The following is a 21546-nucleotide window of genomic DNA, read 5'->3' as shown; positions in this document are numbered from 1 at the left end:
AAAATCATGCTCCTACAGCTACTTCAATTAGGGTACAATATTCAGCAATCAAATATTTATTTATCAGCCACTGAACAAGTTATGTTATTACCAGAAGCAGTATTTTGTGGTAATGATGCACCAATCATCCTGGAAATAAAACAGGCTTTTCATGATGATCTTGTCAAGAGAAATGGGGCAGAAAAGAATATTCTTCTGACAGTCTCTGCCTTCGACCACAGATTTAAATAACTGCCTTTCCTCTCCAAAGATGAACAACAAGTCATACACTTCTATGAGGCTGCAGCACTTGAGGTAACTATACATTTAGAACAGAAAATATTGAAGATAATTGTTTAATAACTTATAATACATATTTCACATGCATGTGTGTGTGTCATGTGTAGAATAGAGACACCAATTAATCAGTCACACACATCTGGTGTCCACTGGGCCCTATGCAACTGCTTCTATCTATTAGGTCTGGCCAGGGTCCTGATATTTTACCCTATACCCGTCAGAGCTTCTACCATTAATATTGCATCCATTTTTTCATGCTGAACAACATTTAATGTATCTTCATTACTTTAAGGGTAGGTTTAGAGTTGGGGTATGTGTAGACTTTAATAAAACACAATCTAATAGGTAGAAGAAAATATATATTGTTAGTTTCCTGTAACTGTATCCCTTCTAGCTACAACCGTGTTTATAACATGTAATTAGTGTATTTGCATAGCTGTAAGGCTAGGTTTAGGCTTGTGGCAGGTGTAGACGTCAATAAACCATAGCTTTACAGGTAGAATTTTTTTTGATGTCGAATTGTACAACCCACTGTTTTAATGGGAGGTAGCACAATTTGACAGAACACTGCCTCAACGCCACGCTCTGTCCCAGTCTGATAGTTTTTTGACACGCCAATAAAACACTCAAAAATTTGATAAGGAGAGACTGGGAGTGGTGGGATCATTATTTACACGAGGAAGTCACGCTTTCTCTGTTCCCCTCACTTCGGTGGCACGCGCGAGCCTGAGCGCGTGTTCAGTTAGTTTAGTTTCCTGCGCGAGTTTAGACAACAGTCGAGCGCGCGACCACACAGAAACGCTAGGAGCTGACGGACACATGCAGGAGCAGCATGGGAAGATCACACCTGTCTGTCAGGTAAGATACCTCACCGCTAGCGCGAGCTGTGCTGCTGGAGAGATTTTCGCTGATGTTGTTCAGAGCATGCATTTCATTATACCATGAGCTTCTGCATTTAATCAGTTGATTCACAGCGGTGATGCTATGGTTTTATTTTAATAAATAAATAAATAAAAGTTTGTCTAAAAGGGTTAGGGTGGTATACTAAACCTATTACAGTATTCCACTGTATTGCATGGGTATAACGTTTGAGTAATGAATAAACCAAATAGCAATTCTTCCTGATCACACACACACCTAAACACAAAATGTTTACTGTTTGCATTTCCAGTACAAACTTCTTTCTTTAGCCTGTTTTGTTCCAAGGTTAAATGAAGTTCCTGATTTTTTTCTCTGAGTTCAGCTAAAAAGCAGAATTACATAAAAGGAAAAAAGTGATTCATATCCTGTTGGAACTCTTTTTTAACAGACTCTGAATGTTGAGAATATCACACAGCGGAACTCTGAAGCTGAAACACTTTTCATGTTTCTACGCAAATTTAATGTAACACAATCTTTGCAAATCTCCCTTACAATCATCTCACTTTTTTTGCACATCACACATTCTCCAACTCAGACATAAACACAGCTCGTCATACGGGGCTTTGGCAGAGAAGATCTAACCTGTATGGCAGAAAGCTGAACTTGGCTTATCTGTCGATAAGAAGCTGAAATGTTCCATTCCTTCATTTTGTAAGAGCACCAGCAACGTTTACTCATTTAATCCCATTGTCTTTCTCAGGATATTTGGTCAATTCTTTCAATTTTGGCTTGGCAACATTAAGAGGAGTTTTTTTTTTTTTTCATTGTAACAGATTTGGAGAAATGTAGCATTACATCACTTGCTCACCAGTGGATCCACTGCAGTGAATGGGTGCCGTCAGAATGAAAGTTTAAAAAGCTGTTAAAAGCATCACAGTAATCCACACTGACTGGTCTATCCATTAACATCTTTTGAAGTGAACAACAATCATTGCTTCAGGCTAGAATATGTATTCTCTATACATAATCTGTCTTTCTTCAGTAAAAAAAAAAAGTAATCAAGTCTGAATCAGGAGAGAAATGTGCACCGATCAATGACCCTTTACAAATGAAAACAGTTAAAAAAAAAAAAAAGGACCAGAGACAGTTCGGTCTCACTTGCACTTATTCTGTTTTAATTTTTTGTTCAACAGATGAGTCCTTTTTTTTTCTGTATTTAACGAAGTAAATATCAGATAAAAAAGGAGTCCCAAAAGCAGAAATATCAGATCATTGTCAGAGGCAAGGCAACGACTGATCTATTTGTATTGCATTCCAAAGATCTCCATTATCAGCACTACAGTGGAAAACGAAACCGTGTCTGTGCTGTCTGCCCCGGATTGGCCCTTAATGGAACGGTTCAGCAAAGAGAACTAGTGGCTTATATCTGTGAGAGGACACGAGCGGATGGACTTTTTTTATGGATTGTAGACTTACAAACAAACAGCCTTTCACTTCACAAGATGTTAGTTGATGGCTGGACTTACTAGTGGATTATTATATGTTTTTATCAGCTGTTTAGATTCTCATTCTGACGGCACCCATTCACTGCAGAGGATCCATTGTTGAGCAATTGATGTAATGCTACATTTTTCCAAATCTGTTCCAATGCAGAGAAAAACAAACTCATCTGAATCTTGGATGGCCTGAGGGTGAAGGCCTGTGAGTTTGAAAGGCCTGAGATATATAATATGCAAGTATGTGAATGCAACAGCTTTTATATACGCAAGGTCAGCTATGGCATTAGACATTAGCATCTGAGCCATACGTTTGTACTTTGGAGATGATGCATTGGGAGAGTGGGGTTTGTGAAAGTGAAATTGTTGTATGACCAGCAGTTATGCAAGATTTATGTTGTTGCAACACACTCGGATGTTAACACCCTTATGCCGCGTTCAGTTAAGTTACAAAATGTTTCAGATCAACTGCTCTCGTGCTCAAACAAGTGTCTTGAAAGTTAGTTGAAGTTACCATAAAATGAGTATAAACCATTTGATTATTTCACAGATTTGACTCCATAATCAAAGTAAAGTTACAGTAGAGTTGTGTTTGCTGATGTCTAGTTAGCTCCTCCCCAGAGAAAAGCAGTATGTTTGAAATATTTGAAGCCACAAACATTAGCAAATCCAGTAAACAATTGCTCATTGTGTGTACACATAGTACCTTTTAAACTCAAAAGAAACCATGTGCATCAGTCAGATAGGAATTGGCTATTTCGTGTTATGTTTCCTATTTTGAAGTGCATGCTTCAGTGAATGGATTGTGGGTGGCCTGTGGTGTTTTAAGCAACACAAGAACATATGTTGTTAAAGATGTTTACAACAGGACCACCAGGTGTCCGCATCTGAATATGTAAAGATGATAACCGATTGGCAAACACAGTTTCTCTGAAAGGGTAAGCCTTTGAGCTCCAATGCGAAACAATGAGTCAAACTGTGGTTTCTAGACCGTTTCATTGTTTCGAAATGAGTACAAAAGCTCTCGTGAACAGGAAACACCTGCTTTTAAGCACACAGCTCTGGACATGATAGCAGTTTTTAATGAGCTGTATGGTTTCTGCTATATAATTATATATAAATATTCTGTATGCCCACTTGATCTAAGCCTGTTTGTGTCATGTTTGTGTGTTCTTTATCATCTTTCTCTTTTCTGTATCTGCATCTTTGTAAGAACGTACAGAGAAGGGTGTTTGGGTATTTTTAGTTTGTGCTATGAACATGATTTGTATAAAAATATGTGGCTTAATATCTATTCATCTACTATTCAAAGTATATAAGCCTTTACAGCCTTTTTTAAACCTTGTTTGGATAAGCCAGCAAAAGTGTTTGTTTTGATAAGCCACTTCATTTGAATTTTCAAACTTTATTCCAATTCCATAGTCACCGATTATCTTCCTTCACAATTGTTCTATATATTTTCTCTACGTAAGCAGTACTGAAGTGATGGTTTTGCTGCAAAGTAGATTTTTTTGTAGATTTGCCATAAAAATTATGTGGTGTTTAATGGTCACAAACTCTCTTTTTTAAGCTTAAGGGATAGTTCGCCCCAAAAATGAAAATTCTGGCATGGTTTACTCATCCTCATGTCGCTCCAAACCTCAATCAAAAAGTTGGTGGTTGCCATTGACTTCCATGGTAGGAAAACAAAATACTATGGAAGTCAATGGCAACTGTTTGATAACCAGCAATCTTCAAAATATCTTCTTTTATGTTCAACATACAGGTTTGCAACGACATGAGGGTGAGTAAATGATGATGGAATTTTCATTTTTGGGTGAGCTATCCCTTTAAGACTATGATTCCATTCAGTTGGAGGAGACCAAACATTGAGTCAATTTTAGAACATATGTTGTTTTCATTTGTCATGCGTTTCCTAGCAACAAGGCGCATGGTTCTGTGTGAGTTTGTTGTGATTGGAACAACTTTAAAGTGTGTGAGTCTGAGATCCTGTGGCCAGATTTTCCTATGTGACTACAATGCTGGTAAATGTATGATGCCCAGTGTTTTGAAATCTGTTCAGATTTTAAAGTCGTATAGTGTACTCCAGCCTTTACCCTATTGTCTGTCCCTGCTAATTTTGTCAAGACTTCAAATTTTGACTTAAAATCTGAATTTCTATTCCTATGTAATTGGTCAACCTTGTTCCCACACTATAGTAGCCATGTCCCAATGTTCTGATCAGTGTTCTGCTGGGAAACCTTGGATGGCATTCATGCGGAAGTTAAAGATTGTTGAAGACGACATACACCCGTTATGGCAATGGTGATCTCGTCAGTGGTCTCTTTAAACAGGATATTGTACCCTGGAACACTGCAAATATGGTTCAGGAATGGTTTGAGGAACATGACAGAGTTCAAGGTGTTGCCTTGGCCTCCAAATTGCCCAGATCTCAATCCAATTGAGCATCTATGGTATGTGCTGGCCTAAATTCATGTCAAAAAGTTTTATTTGTTAAAAAAAAAATTCACCTTTTTGCAATGGGGGTTGAATAATTTTGAGTACAACTGTATACACACATACATACACACACACACACACACACACAAAACACACAAACATATATATATATATGTACAGTCATGGCCAAAAATATCGGCACCTTTGGTAAATATGATCAAAGAAGGCTGTGAAAATTCATCTGCATTGTTAATCCTTTTGATATTTTATTAAAAAAAATTCACAAAAATGTATCCTTTCACTGGATAATAAGAATTTAAAATGGGGGAATATCATTATGAATATTTGAAATATGCCACAATTAATGGCACCCTTTTATTCAGTACTATTTGAAACCTCCATTTCACAGTTTAACAGGTCAAAATGTTCTCCTATAATGCCTGATGAGGTTAGAGAACACCTGACAAGAGATCAGAGACCATTCCTTCATCCAGAATCACTCCAGACCCTTTAGATTCCCAGCTCCATGTTGGTGCTTCTTCTCGTCATTTGATGCCATGCCACACACAAGATGTCCAGGACCTCCAGAAGAAATATAGGCCCACAACATCAAAAATACAGCAGTATATTTAATTGTACACATGGGGTACTTTTTATCTCTGTGCTCAAAGCTATTTTTTAGAAAATACAGACGCTGAAGAGCTTTTCCTCTAATAATATCAGTGTTTGCCTCAAATTGTAATTTATCATCAAGTACAGTCCCTAAATATTTGTACTGGGTAACCACTTCTACCTGATGTCCCTTTATGAAAGAGGGCAACACAGGTACAGAGCTCTTCTTACAGAAATCAATGAACATCTCTTTTGTTTTCGAAGCATTAATATTTAAAAATGAAGCTGTGATCCTTGGAGAGTCTTTAGCCACTCAAACTCTCCTCACCCTGCATTAGGACGATATAGACACACGTCCTCTTCCAGGCAGATTCCTAACATTTTCTGTTGATTGGAAATGATTAATTATTAACCTGATGGTGGAAATGGAAATTTTAACTGCTCTAGCTCCGTTCTTAAAGCCACTTCACTAATTTGTGGAGCTCAATTATATCTTGCTGCACATCAGAAATATATTCTTTGTTTTTTTCATCTTTGATGGATGATTATGGGAATTTGGGCTTTATTTTCCCTCCTCTTTATATTTCTGTGTAACATGAAGCCATGGCTGTACAATTTCATGTTCATAATCAGTTCATAAATTGTGAATATGAATGGAAATTATGGATATGCGGTATCAAATTTTCCTGTTGCGGTTAATTGATAATGCTTTTATCACGGTATACGGTATTATCAAGGTAGGGCTGAAACGATTCCTCGAGTAACTCGATTACAAAAAATGATCGAGGCAAATTCCTCTGCCTTGAAGCCTCTTTTAATTTATTTTAAATCTCACGTCAGGTTTTTTCACAATGGTTTTTTAATGTGACACAACGCATTTACGAATGGCGCAGAAGCACTTCTTCATTCTTTAACACACTGAAGCGCACGTGATGCTCCAGTGATTTCAGCGTCTGCTGTCTCACTATAAGGACGTGAACACATGAACAACATCATCTCCAGAACTGCTGACCATTTGATTTGAGTAAAACTAGCATCACATCACATACACAGAACTATAAAGGTACGTCAACCCGTCAAAATAAAAGTCCGGTTAAAGACTATTGTTCATGTTCAGCAGAATGTACATAGCCTTAGGGATGGGCGTTTTCTGCAAATTTCACATTCAGATATTTGAGTTCACAAAAAAATGAATATTCGAATATTCCTTCATTAAAATTAAGTTTAATGAGACAGACGCTATGTTTCCGTCATTTTGAACAAGCTTACACACAATAATCTTGAACATTAGCTTTGTAGCTGAAAACCTTTAACAATGCGTGCAGATTAAAGTACAGATTAAAAGCAAAAATAAAGTGAACAAATAAAATACGTAAAGCAGCCTGCAGCAATAAGGCTAGAACGTAGCCTACATTTAACTTTGAAACTGTCAGCAAATCTTTTTTTGCTTTTTTTCTATTGTTTTACATGTTCTTGTTAAGAAATACGGGCATGTAAACATAATCGGGGGAAAGTCGGCTCTTTAGTCTGTTAACAATAAGGCCGGCCACGGAGAAAACACGCTCTGACGGCACAGACGTTGGCGGGACTCACAAATAACGGTGTGCTAAGAGAATAAGTTTTCACCACTGAATGGGATCCTCATCTGATATAATACATGGCTCCAGCAAGAGCTGTTCCCACTCGTCTCGGCTGGACTCTCTGTAATCATCGCTGAAGAACTGGCTCAGCCTTTTCCAATGAGTGGGCATTGCCGCATCCTCTTCATCGTTGGTGACGGTGGCTGCATCCGCACCACTCGCATCAAGGAAAATGTTCTGATAATGTTCAAAAAGTTTTCATCGAGAAACCTGAGATGTTTGTGCCGAGGGTTTAGGGCAGATGTGAGAGGAGGTTTCACTGCATTCTCCAAGTGAGCTGTGTTTATTCGTTGCTTGAGAGACGCTGCAACAATGTTCTTGAATTCGGTCACTTTCTGTCATTCTCCACGGCATATTTGAAGTACCGTAGAAGACCGCAGTTCTTATTCATTCATTAATTATTTTTTGTTTGCATACATCTTCAAATATTCCGTGGAGAATCACAGAAAGTGATATTTTTGCGAAATTCGAAGATAATTTTTATTTATAGAATAATCAGAGCAGAACGAATGTTCGAATGCTTGACTATCCGTAAAACCCCTACATAGCCTACAAAAAAAAAACATCAAACATTATATTTTTTAAGGTTTAATCGCAAACATTTCTTCCATGTTTTATTTTATATAGTAAATCCCCTTTGTTTACCAAAAAATTAAAAGATAAATTAAATTAATGTTTTATGTGTTTAATGTTTAATGTGCATCTCAGAAAATGCTTTATTTAAAACCCCAACTGAATGGCACTTAAATGCACTTAATTCATCTGTCAACTTTATTGTCATTGTACAAGTACAAGTACAGACAGAGAAACAATCGGTAATAATTAAATGTTTATTTTTGATGTATGCATTGCATTCTATGCATTTAAAAAAAAAAAATCTAAAAAAAGAGACCCAGGAGTCTTATTTTCTCTTGCATAATTAATATTGCACTTATTAAGCAAAAACACATTTTATCTGATTACTCGATTACCTAAAAATTTTTGGTAGAATACTCGATTACTAGAATATTCGATAGCTACAGCCCTATATCATGGTATTGAAATTTTGTTTTAAAAAAGTGGTCATAAAACAGTATAACAGGTTAAATAACTTTTTTCTTATAACAAAAATAACTAAACATTTAAAACGATAAAGCAATACAGAAAAATATATAAAAGTTAAATGTTTTACACATTATAGTGCAAAAGAACTATAAAAACCAATAGGTATATCTTTACAATAAGACAATTAGATAACCTTAGATAATGCATAAACATTCAAGGCAAGGCTAGTTTATTTATATAGCACATTTCGTACACAATGGTAATTCAAAGTGCTTTACATAAAAGAAAGTTTAAAAAAAAGTAATGAAGAAAATAAAACAAGCAATTTAAGAACTTGAAAATGAAAATGATTGAAAAATTTACTTAAAATAAATTTAAGACAGTTTAAAAATAGAAAATGATTTTACATAAAATACAGTGCAATACATAAAATATAGTGTAATCAGTTCGGATATCGCATAGTGCCCTTTCAATAAATGCACAGCTAAACAATGAGCAATAGCTACATTTACTATAGAAGTTATTAATTTTTGTTAAAAAATACAAGTCTTAGTTCATGTAAGCTCATTAAATAACGCAGTTGCAACTTTCAGCTTTAACAATGTGTTATTAAATATTGGAATACCTAAGATTAATGAATTTTCCGAATATTTTTTTCATTGGCAGTTCATGTTAACTAATGAAGCCATAATGTAAAGTGTGAATGAACAATAAAAGATCAAAACACTTTCAAACAAAATCTAGGGCATATGTAGTCCAGATTTTTTAAAAAAAAAAAAGAATGTTTGAAGATAAATAGCCTATTAAATCTAAATATTTCAGTAGTTGGCTCTGTAATAAACACCATAGGGCAAACACTAATCTGAATGGTTATTTAAAATTATTTAAATATGGTTTTGAAAGTAACAGCTGCTTTATTTACTGTGTTTACAGGATATGGGCTGCATTTTAGCGCCATCTGCTGTCAGAGAGTGAATGTGCTTTCATTCAGCGCGTCTCTCACGTGTTGCTCCATGTGCTTCTCATTCATGCTTGTTTACATCAGAGCGCATGGGCTCTTTCAAGCAGCATACAGCGATGCTGTGCCCTTTAAGCAGCTCATGGGAATACTATTCTTACAATGCATTCCAAATTCTGAATAATTTGTAATGTATATTTATTCACGGTATTTAGAAGTGCCCACGATAACAATATTGTGCATATTAGTCTCCGCAATATATTGCATTACCGAATACCGGCAAAAGTCTAATGGGAATATACTTCAGAGATATTTTGCTCATAAAAATTTCCAGGGGTGGCAATAATTGTGTACAACAAGTTTTTGAGAAAAAAAAAATACATAATGATATTTCCCCCATTTTAAATTCTTATTATCCAATGAAATTAAAATAAAATATCAAAAGGATTAACAATGCAGATTAATTTTCACAGCCTTCTTTGAACATATTTACCAAGGGTGCCGACATTTTTGGCTTGACTATATATACAGTGATAATATACATATATATATATATATATATATATATATATATATATATATATATATATATATATATATATATATATAAAGCAGCATTATGTATGCAAGTATTGTATGGCCAAACATAACTTTGTTTTTAGGGTTAACATTACCACTCAGATAGAAACAAACCACAGTGCTTCCAGAGAAGTGACTTGAATTTGTGTATGCGAAAGAGGAAATAAAATCATCTTTCTATGTTGAGCGCTACAGTATAGCAAAAGAAGTTGCTGGATTGCTCCATCTGTGTGTGCATGCTCCCAAACCAAGAGAAGAAATCTTTTGTACAGGTTGAGAAACATGTTGACATTTAAGAATCAGAAGAGGCGGAGTCTGGCAGAAAAAAAAGAGCCATTGTGCCCCTGGCATTGGTGCCCTATGAAGAAACACACACATGCACATGTGCTTACTTACACTTTGTCAAACAGAAAGTGTAAATATCAGGTGATTGTTAACATTATATTTTATCCTGTTCTGTAAACAAGCACTAAAGATAAAAGGGGTTATGCCCTTTTTAAATGTCTCTGAAAATTTTAAATAAAAAATGTTTTAATGTGCACTAAAGACACACACACACACACACACACACAGATATATATAATTTATCTCCATAAGTTTATTAAACAGTTTTGCTGGATGATGACGACATGTGGTGCAAAACATTTCTGATTTACATAGAAGCTCAGTTGGATTGTAAGCACTGGTCTGATAGGTGGGTGGACTGGTTCAAATTACCATTACAGTAAATAACTGTAAATCTCTTTGCATCATGGGAATTTTCTGTGACGTCATACACCACATACAGAAAATTTCTGTATTTTTTTATTTATTTCATGTATACTACTTTCCGAACAGCCTCTTTAGCGCCATTCCAATGTGTTTTTTAAGGATTTGCCTTAATTCAATTCAATTCAAGTTTATTTGTATAGCGCTTTTTACGATACAAATCATTGCAAAGCAACTTTACAGAAAATTAAGTTTCTCCAATATTTAGTAGTAGATTAAAAGTGGTGACTGTCAGTTTACGTGCATGTGACAGGAATTTTCAGAAAAAAATTATACAAGACATATTCAACCAGACAATGAACACTATTAACAGCAATTATAATGTGATTGCATATTAAGTTGCAATATTTGTTAGTTCTGTATGTTGTTTCAGGGTTAGGATCATCTGAGGTCTTCTGAGGGTCAGCATCATCTCTTCTCAGGTGTTCTGGGTCCAGACTGGAGCTTGTGTAAATCCTAGTTACAGAAAAACAATTAGAGACATCAATAGCTGCTGTTCCAACAGAGTAAAATTAATTAGTTTAACCCATGCTAAAGAATCAGAATGCGCATTTGAACAGATACAACTGCAGTCACAAATTATGAGATGCATTACTTGAATGCTTGGCAAAAGTGATGTGTTTTTAATCAAGATTTAAACAGAGAGAGTGGGTCTGAACCCCGAACATTATCAGGAAGGCTATTCCAGAGTTTGGGAGCCAAATGTGAAAAAGCTCTATCTCCTTTTGTGGACTTTGTTATCCTAGGAACTACCAAAAGTCCATCGTTTTGTGACCTTAGGGAGCGTGATGGGTTGTAGCGTGGTATAAGGGTAGCTAGTTAGGCCTTAAGTAATGATAATTTGTAACTGATATGGAATAGGTAGCCAGTGCAGAGACTGTAGAATTGGGGTAATATGATCATATTTTCTTGACCTCGTAAGGACTCTAGCCGCTGCATTTTGGACTACCTGTAGCTTGTTTATTGAAGATGCAGGACAACCACCTAGAAGTGCATTACAATAGTCCAGTCTAGAGGTCACGAGTGCATGAACTAGCTTTTCTGCATCAGAAACAGGTAACATATTTCATAGCTTGACAATGTTTCTAAGATGGAAGAATGCAGATTTTGTAACATTGGAAATAGGGTTTTCAAAAGACAAGTTGCTGTCTAATGTAACACCCACATTTTTGACTGTAAAAGAAGTAACAGTACATCAGTCTAGTTGCAAATTATAATCTACAAGATTCTGTGTACTGTTTTTTTGATCCAATAAGTAATCTCTCTATCTTATCTGAATTTAATAGGAGAAAATTATTGGTCATCCAAACTTTTACATTTTCAACACACTCTGTTAGCTTAGATAATTTAGAAGTTTTATTTGGTCTCGATGAGATATATAGTTGAGTATCATCAACATAACAGTAGAAACTAATCCCGTATTTTCTAATAATATTACCAAGGAGCAACATGTATATTGAAAATAGAAGAGGACCTAGGACAGATCCTTGTGGCACTCCATATTTTACTGGTGATAAATGAGATGACTCCCCATTTAAATAAAAAAATGGTAGCGATCGGACAGGTAGGATCTAAACCATCTTAGAGCCTGACCTTGAATACCTGTATATTTTTGTAATCGATCTATGAGTATGTCATGATCTATGGTGTCGAACGCACTAAAATCAAGTAAAACTAGCAATGAGATGCAGCCTTGATCTGTCGCAAGAAGCAAGTCATTTGTAATTTTAACAAGTGCATTTTCTGTGCTATGGTGGGGCACAGTGCTTTAGGTGGCCCAAAAGAGGTGACGCTACTCTATTATAGCCTATATATATATATATTTATTTATTTATATACAGTACAGACCAAAAGTTTGGAAACATTACTATTTTTAATGTTTTTGAAAGAAGTTTCTTCTGCTCATCAAGCCTGCATTTATTTGATCAAAAGGGGGGCTCTAATGTCATTGTAAGAAAAAAAAAAAAAACAATGACTGTTGTAACAGTGTGTAAATCAGACCTTTCTGTAACGCTAACGCTATTGAGCTTAAACATATTTTTTGAACACAGTGCCGCGAACTGTCAATCACTCTTGTATGCGTGCATCACTGTCCTCCTCGCAGCTGCAGCAACTTGCGCTCTCTTCATGAAGCTTTAAAACAAAAAAGGGACAAAAAGGTCTTATTGTCTTTGTGCATATAAATTAATGTGATAAATGAATATCTAAATTCGTACCTTGGAAGTGGCGGTACTGAGTTGCAGGTTGGAGTCACGGCCCTGGCAAACGTGCCAAAAGGTGTATGCTACAACAGAAACTAACCCCTAACCCTAAACCATTAGAAAGACCTTTTTTTATCCACACCTCTACCTTTTGGCACACCCTAATCTTTCAGCATGCCCACTGCTCCAGCCTGCAGTAAACCCTACTTGCTTGCTCATGTCCGAGGTAGACAAGACAACAGTGTTGTGAAATGTTTAACAGTGCACACTAATACTGCTTAAATGTGGAACAAGTAAGAACAAGGATGTAATTTGCCCCATTACCTCATCTGTTAAAAAGAGCTTTGTAACAATAGGTTTGGTACGAGTTTAAGCTCAGATATATATGTCCTGAGTCACACCTTAACCAACAGCATTGTTACCCCACCTGTATTTCCTGAGAGATGACCAAAACAAGGCCTTCAGTCAGAAGATAAGCAGGGAGCCAGGATAAAGGACATCATCACAAGCTCAGGCAAGCACAAACAACGCCTGTACTTGCAGGGCGTCCTGTGAATGGAACTGTGCGATGTTTTAGATTCAGCATGTTGTTTTGAAAGAACGGTTCATGGCAGCACACTCTCAGGGCCATGAATATAAACACACATACAACAACATAATAATTATATGGTCAAACACTGACCTTCGTACCATAAACCTGATGATTTGAGGATATAATTTGTGGTTCAACAATAGATTCTGTTTGTCCTGTTCAATATTTACACTGTGAGGTGAGAAAACTGGTGATAAGAGAAAAACTGAGCTCAGGGATCAGGTGAATTATTCACTCAGCTTCTGTTCAACTAAGTTAAACTAAACAGAAATGAGAAATGTGGAAATTAAATATATTTTATTTCAGTTCATGTTTATTTAAGAAATTAATTATTAATGGTTTTAGTTACTGATTAAAACCCTGGTTCACGCCTATCTCTTTTCAGTGTGTGTAGGTTTTTTATTCCGTAATCAGTTTGTTTTCCATCTTTTTTTTGTTTTGTTTTTTGGAAGGTAACAGGTTGCGTCAGTAAAACCACTTTTTCGATTCAAAAGATTTTATCTGGCATGGGAACATCTGCTTACTAATTTGCGCAGCATCACATAGTGCGTGAAGATGAGAATAATAACAAAAATTCGGTCATCATTTGCTCACCCTCATATCATTCCAAACATTCCCCTCATATCATTCGCCTCATATCATTCCAAACACGTATCAATGTCTTTCTTATGCTGGTATGCTGGTATTCTGAAGAATATATTTTTTCAACAGTATATTTTTATGTTTAACAGAAAAAAGAAAGTCATACAGGTCTGAAAAATCTTAAGGGGGAGTAAATAAGTAATTGCAATAGTGGGGTGAACTATCGCTTTCAGTAAAAAGGACATGTTCATAGACACAATTAGCATGTCATCGATATGAGAAAGCTTGGAAATGTTGCCATTAGAACTCTTTGGATTGACCCATTGCTTACCGTGTGTTTTATTGTGACTGTAAGTTGAGAGCAGATCTTTACTGGTTGTTGGAGACCGGTTTAACATCTGTCTGTGTAGTAAGGCCTTAAAGTGGTTTGATTGTGAGATTGTGCACACAAGGTGCTGTTCATGCTTGACTTAGTTCACTACACTTCCCCATGGTTGCTAACGTTGCAGAACACTATTCATCTGTTCATGGGCTGAGACAAAAACACCTCAGTAAGAGAGATAAATATATGATTAAAGACTAAATCGTGTTAGTTCGTCTGTAATTGCTTGTGAACAACTCCCATGGTCTGCTGCAAAAAAGTTATTGCTAAGTGATGTTAGCTTGCTGCTATTTCATTAGCTGTTATTTTGATTTTGATTTAGAATTTTGAGTGACATGCTTATGTTTTACATTAACAGATTTCTTTCTGTGTTACAGGAGGAGAATACGAAGGTATAAAGTCCTCCTGTTGTGTTTATTGGGGATTTGTATCATTTCCTTACTTCATTACTACAGAGCCCTGCACAATATTTCGCTGCTGCAGGAGCTGTTGTCTCCCTCCACTCTGAAGATGTTCATTGATATCTTCTGGAATTTTCTGGCTGCTGATTTTGGCTCCAAGCAAGAACTTCATAAAGACAGCCTCTGGAAGGTAGAGCCAATGAGGGTCTAAGGGTTTTAGTCTGAGCTGTTAGTCTGTTATCCGACCTGATAACCCATTGAGATTTGGGCCAGGTTTTAATGTATACTTTGGGTTTGTGTTTAGTTTTACATTAGGGGTGTAACGGTACACAAACATCATGGTTCGCTATGTACCTCAGTTTTAAAGTGTCAGGGTTCAGTACGGTTTTGGAGGGGGCAAACTAATATATATTTCTTAATTAAACATTGGTTTACTGAACAAATTGCTCTTTCTTAAAATTAAATTAATAATTAAATAAAAAAATAAAAATTAAAAATTAAATTATAACTAAAATTTTCTTAGGGATAAAAATCTACCCTAGCTTACTCTCTAAACTATAGGAAGCCCTTAGCCCAAACTTAAATTTAATGAATTAAACAAATTAAATTAAATGTATGCATTTAGCAGACGCTTTTATCCAAAGCAACTTAAAGTGCATTCAGGCTATACATTTTTACCTGTCATGTGTTCCTGGAGAATTGAACCCCCAACCTTGCGCTTAATAGCACAATGCTCTACCAATTGAGCTACTGGATCACTTAATGACTACTTATTTTTAAACATAATAATCAACACTTATCTTTAAAACAGTTTATGCAAAACATGTACATTGCACATAATGCAGTTTTTAAAAACTTCTAAATTATAAATATTTTATTTGTTGTTGAAATCATTTACACAGTGGCTCTCAGAACGTTTTTATAACAGATTTATTTAAATATACATTAAATAATTAAGACAACACTAACAGGTAAAATATAATGATTCTAAAGTCTAATATTTTGCCAGATGCTCTTCTGCACTGACAAGCTGTGGACACTGAGGTAAATGAAATGCTACATGACATTTTGTTTACAAGCTGTTTTTTTGCCATCTTTCCACAGCTGGAATGCTGATTGAGCGATTACACGAGGCATGAGATGTTCATTCATGATTATTTCATGTTAAAACTAGTAAAAGAGAGTTTAAACAGCGATCTGTTGTCCCACATCAACGAGCTCAAAACAGCTATTGGTTAATGTTTGAATTTCCTGAATTATTTTTTTTTTACATCAACTGAGAGATGATACTTTGTTTTTTATAAAAAGTAACAATATAACTTGAAGTTTCCAAATGAAGTTCCACTCGTGCAGTGGTTAAACCAACGCTGTGTTTGCAACGAAAGACCTGTACCGAAAATTATCGATATGAATACATGTACCGTTACACCCCCATATATATATTTATTTTTATTTATAATACTCTTTACTTCCAAACAGGGCATTGTTGACTTAAGTGTGATCCTGCCAGATCCTCCAGATGGGAAACTTCACGAGCGTACCTTTGTACTCCATGATGATCTCACACCCTTTTTCATCCACACCAAATCCGGAGCAGTGTGCTTCCGAGAGGGGACGAATGTGGCCGCCTTCACATCTCACCGCAGGTTACAGCAGCATCACAACGAAATCAACCCCAAAGACAAAGCAATCAATGCAGACAAGATGGTGGTCCGGTGTCCCTGCCGGCAGGGTTGGCACGGCCCTCACTGTGGCATCCCTACCATTGTGTATCATTCCAATCTCCCATCCAAGTCAAAAGTAATACCTAGAAAAGTTCCACGTCGGGTCATCAATGCCATCAACATCAACCACGAGTTTGACCTACTACACGCTCGATTCCACGAACTTGGGGATGTTGTGGATGTGTTTTTGGTCTGTGAATCCAATTTCACTGCATATGGTGACTCAAAACCTCTTGTTTTCCGCCAGCAGATCCTAAATGGAATGTTTGACTATATAAAGCACAAAATCCTGTACATCTTCCTGGACCATTTTCCTGATGGCGGCCATGCGGATGGATGGATCGCGGATGATTACCTTCGCACTTATTTGACCAAAAACGGAATGTCGAGGCTTGAGGGCCTCAAAAAGGATGATGTTTTCATCATCGATGATGCGGATGAAATTCCTGCGCGAGATGGAATCCTTTTCCTCAAACTCTACGATGGCTGGACGGAACCGGTCGGGATCCACATGCGCAAATCCCTGTACGGATTCTACTGGAGGCAGTTTGGAACGCTAAACGTTTTATCTGCTTGCACGGCAGCTATGCTCTTTAAGGTTTACAACGGTGATGGGATTCTCCTTCGACGGCGCTCGTATTATTCCATGTCGGGATTCCGGGAATATGAGAACTCCACGGGACGTATTCTGGTACCATGGGCCATCGGAAGCCCCGTTCACTACGCTGGATGGCACTGTTCTTGGTGTTTTAAACCAGATGGAATTTATTACAAACTCATATCGGCCCAAAATGGAGACTTCCCACGTTGGGGCGATTACAGCGAGAAACGGAAGATGAGTTATATTATAGAGTTAATACGGACAGGGGGTTGGTTTGATGGGTCTATATCAGACTATCCACCTTCAGACCCCAGGGAGCATATGTTTGCTCCCAAATACCTGCTGGACAACTATGAAAAATATCGCTACTTGCTGGAGAACCCATACACAAAAGCGAAACATTAAGGGAAATGGGACTGTTTCAAGTGGGCAGCTTAAAGGTGCACCAAGCGATTTTTACTCAACAGTGTTGATATTCTAAACAGAAACGCCCATTCCCCAACAGGACCACGCCCATATTTTTATAACTCCGCCCCACACAACGATGGCGGTATCTGTGAGATCCTGGTCCTCACTGCAGAACACAAGTCAGGGGGCGTCCCACCTGACATATACCTAAACCCACACATCTCCACCCCTAAACCTATCAAGAAGAAACAAAGCAACCTCGGCATCCGCTTGCCTTCTGCTCCTTGAGTTCTTTCCACCACTGGAAACCTGCACCAATTTTTATATGGTTCTACCACTTGCCTGATCATAAGCCTTCATTTTAATGTTTTGTTTGTCTGAAATTTTCCTTTTTTGTATTTTTTGTATTTATTTTTTATCTGCCATCTCTCGCTATCTATAGTAGATCTGCTAATATCTGTCCTGTGCACTCACTGAGCACTCTTTTCTCCCTATCATTACTAGACACGCCCCTTACTGCTGATTGGCTGCAGGTTTGTTTTGGCACTCATTCCTACACAGTGGTCAAAGGCGTTTTTCAAAAAGCGCTTGGTGCACTTTTAAGTTTAAGTGAGAAGTGAAACTGGGTGATAAGAAGTTTCACAGCCTTTTGTGGTTCATGATTGCATTTTCATGTTCCACAATTTTACAACTTCACACCACATCACAGGCACATCACAATAGCAACAACTAAGAATGCCAACATATCTTATATTTAATCAGATTTATTTATTTAGACTCTCTCTAAGGTTTAGCCACTTCATGGCTATAAAGTATTGTTTTTATGGTTTAAAAACAGTTACAATTAATGAGAATATTCTCATTTACACCGTCAGGTGATACCAAGGTTAACTCCAGGTTACTCATATGATGTTCATTGATATAAATGTTTACTCCGTCTGAATGATGAGCACGTAACTGGCTTAAACCCCCATGTCCAGTAATGATTTCTGTATTCATAAACGAGATCTGCACAGAGTATTTCAGTCATATCGGGACTAAATTTATTATTTTAATTGATGTTTTGATATAAAATCTGATATTTGCTGGTGCACCTGAAAGATCTGTTCTGTGTGGATAATGGTTTAAATCAAAAATGCATCGCATAATGGTAACACCATCTTACTGTGTGTGTGTGTGTGTATACATACATATATCTATATTTTAATGGGTTTCATTAACAGGATTTTATATATATATATATATATATATATATATATATATATATATATATATTTTTTTTTTTTTTTTTTTTTTTTTTTTTCATTGTAGATAAATCAAGGTTTGGAAAGACATGAGTAAATGGTGACAAATTTCATCTTAGGGTGAACTGTCCCTTTAATTATAAACCTCAAAGTTTGACTTCCTGCTTTCTAAAACATTTCATATTTGGCTTCGGCTATTTAGGTTTGCTCTCTTATCATTTTTTTCCTGTTGCTGCTAACTTTGCTGGCACGTGGTCAGGCTCTTGTAATGTCGGTTCCTGACAGGATATCCGGTTTCAAAGCACAATTTACAGACCCACATCATGGATGCTGAGTGCTAATGCTTATCCACGTTTTCCATGTTCAAGCACACGGAGCGTGACCGACCCTTTGAAAGCTTTGAAACACAAGTCATCAGCAAAATCTTAAACCTTTACAGGATGTGACAGGCCATCAGTGGACTGCAGTGTAAAAAGCATTAAAATATTAACACTACTGATTTAGATTTGTTTTGTTATATCATCTTGCATAAACTCCTGTACAACAAGACTGCAAAATGTTGTACGATAACTCTTATTTTTACAATATACATTCTACTAAGGTTGTTTTTAGCATAAAGAAACAAATGTTATATATATATATATATATATATATATATATATATATATATATATATATATATATATATATATATATATATATATATATATATATATAATTATTTTTTTTTTCAAACCATGATTTTCAAAGCATGAACAGAAAACACAAAAGAACTTCATTTGGTTACCAAATGATGATACAAGTTAACCAAATGAGGTGTTACTCCTATTTCACTAGTAAAATATCACCATAATGTTCATAATCATAGTAATATATGAAAGCAAACAAAACAGATAGCACTTAAATTGACTCAGTAATTTGATTTGAAGTTTATTCATATGAATATTTACTTCACATGAACCCTGTTTACTAATGTTCAACTGATGTTGCTTATTTACATAAAGTTATATGTATATGGAAAGAGATATGCTAAAAAGATAGTTACACTTTTGTTTTCTGTATGTTTTGTCATGACATTTTGTGAAACATCCCCTTTTATTCTGAATATGATGGTAAAACTCATTTGAGGGTAAACCTTTTACAATATGTTTACATGAGATGTGAAAAATATGCACTTGTAGGGCCATGCAAACTATTGTAATTCCTTTAGAGAAATTAGAAACCATAATCTGAATAATGATCAGTGGGTCAAAAGGTGGTTTTACTGCCCAACACATCAAATATAGGGCTGTTTTTCAGATATCCATCAGTCAATTGTTAGCACACTGGACGTTGCACAACTGCAGTCACTTGTTTTCTTCCATTGGTTGATGATTGCTGAGCAATTACAGCCTGTGTTTTATAAATGAATGTGAACGAATTGTATTTATCATATGTCTGTTTTTGGGGTTGAACAGTTTGTAATAATGTGGATAATTGTACACCATGTTGATTAATGTTGTGTTTGTCAAATATTTTTTTCTGAGATATGTATAGTTGCTTACAAAGAAGTCACTTAGGAAGCGATTTTTGTATGCATTTGTATTTATTGGGATAAATAAAATTCTGTGTTCTCCTTTTAAGTCATCTTTTTAAAATAAAAGCCCAATATGATTATATGTATGCATTGTGATTATAGTGAAATGCATGTCCCTCTCACCACTAGAGGGTGTTAGAAGCGTTTCTCTTTATTCCTTCAATAAAAACTGTAGCTGTGACTGATATCACATTGAACCAAGTTTAAAGGATTAAAGTCGAAAATAAAAACGTGGTCTGTACTTAACCCATATTATGGGTGAAACGCAAAATGCTAGGAAGAATGTTTTCGTTTTTAAAGTGTATGCAGATTTGTCCTGCTAAGAACAAAAATCAGCAAAAACAAAAATAACCATACAGATCCTTCAAGGAATAATCCGAAATCTTTTTGAACCTCATAAAAAATAATAATAATAATAAAAAAAAAAAGTTTGGAATTTGTTGAGGTTAAAAAACCCCAACACCATAACTGTATTCCTAACTTTCATTTATAAGGAAGAGGAACGTTACAAGAAAATGTTGCTTCAGTAAGTCAATTATTCAAAAAGACATCAGTGAAATGAAGCCTTTATTGTGGCATATAAAATTATTAAAGGAATGCTAGACATCCACACAGTACATTAACATTAAGCACCATTGAGTTAAAACCCAAAACCTTTTCAAATGACTGTCAAGTATGTAACATAGCACCTGATGTGTTCAACTTACAAATCATTTTTAGCACCTGATTCATTAGTAACAATGCAACCAGATTTTTGTTGTTGTTTCTCAGCATCATTTCTTTACTTGTTAATATTGTATAATCTCTACATTCCTGAGATTCAGATTCTGCAGTCCAGACGGAAGTGGTTTTAAGAAAAAAAATGCTTTTATTGAAGAGTCTTTTAAGTCATCGATTGGGGCAGAGATTGGTGCCTTGTGGTTTCAGGGCATTTAATCTCACTCTCCCTGTCTATATATCTAAGATGTAAGTCTATCAAGTGGATTCTTGCTACTGAAAAAGGAAAGCCACATACATCCTGTTTAACAGCAACAAAAAGCCCCCTCCTCCGATAAACAGAGCCAGACACAACCACATATACACTCAAAGCACATCTTCTCAGGACCTGGCCCATTTAAAACCAACATTTGCTAGTTAGCATTGGCCTACAACACTGTGG

General features: G+C 36.0%; 1 protein-coding gene across 1 annotated transcript; it reads left to right on the top strand.

Annotated features, from left to right (window-relative positions):
* The first annotated feature begins 826 nt into the window (after nucleotides 1–826).
* LOC113047697 (beta-1,4-mannosyl-glycoprotein 4-beta-N-acetylglucosaminyltransferase-like) lies at nucleotides 827–18786 on the top strand. Its single transcript, XM_026209014.1, has 3 exons — nucleotides 827–1137; nucleotides 14811–15024; nucleotides 16314–18786. The coding sequence occupies exons 1-3, from the start codon at nucleotides 1112–1114 to the stop codon at nucleotides 17562–17564; spliced, it is 1491 nt and encodes a 496-aa protein (XP_026064799.1). The 5' UTR covers nucleotides 827–1111; the 3' UTR covers nucleotides 17565–18786.
* The last annotated feature ends 2760 nt before the right edge of the window (nucleotides 18787–21546 follow it).

The sequence above is a fragment of the Carassius auratus genome, chromosome 3, assembly GCF_003368295.1.
Source record: "Carassius auratus strain Wakin chromosome 3, ASM336829v1, whole genome shotgun sequence".
Taxonomy (NCBI): Eukaryota; Metazoa; Chordata; class Actinopteri; order Cypriniformes; family Cyprinidae; genus Carassius; species Carassius auratus.
Note: the sequence above shows the minus strand (reverse complement) of the source record. Positions and strands in the feature narration are given on the sequence as shown.

What these genes read in the sequence shown, in the direction of transcription:
- LOC113047697 (XM_026209014.1), top strand. Translation starts at nt 1,112, where the DNA reads ATGGGAAGATCACACCTGTCTGTCAG. An exon ending in AGATCACACCTGTCTGTCAG is followed by an intron (nt 1,138 to 14,810) that starts GTAAGATACCTC and finishes TCTGTGTTACAG; the next exon opens with GAGGAGAATACGAAGGTATA. An exon ending in ATAAAGACAGCCTCTGGAAG is followed by an intron (nt 15,025 to 16,313) that starts GTAGAGCCAATG and finishes ACTTCCAAACAG; the next exon opens with GGCATTGTTGACTTAAGTGT.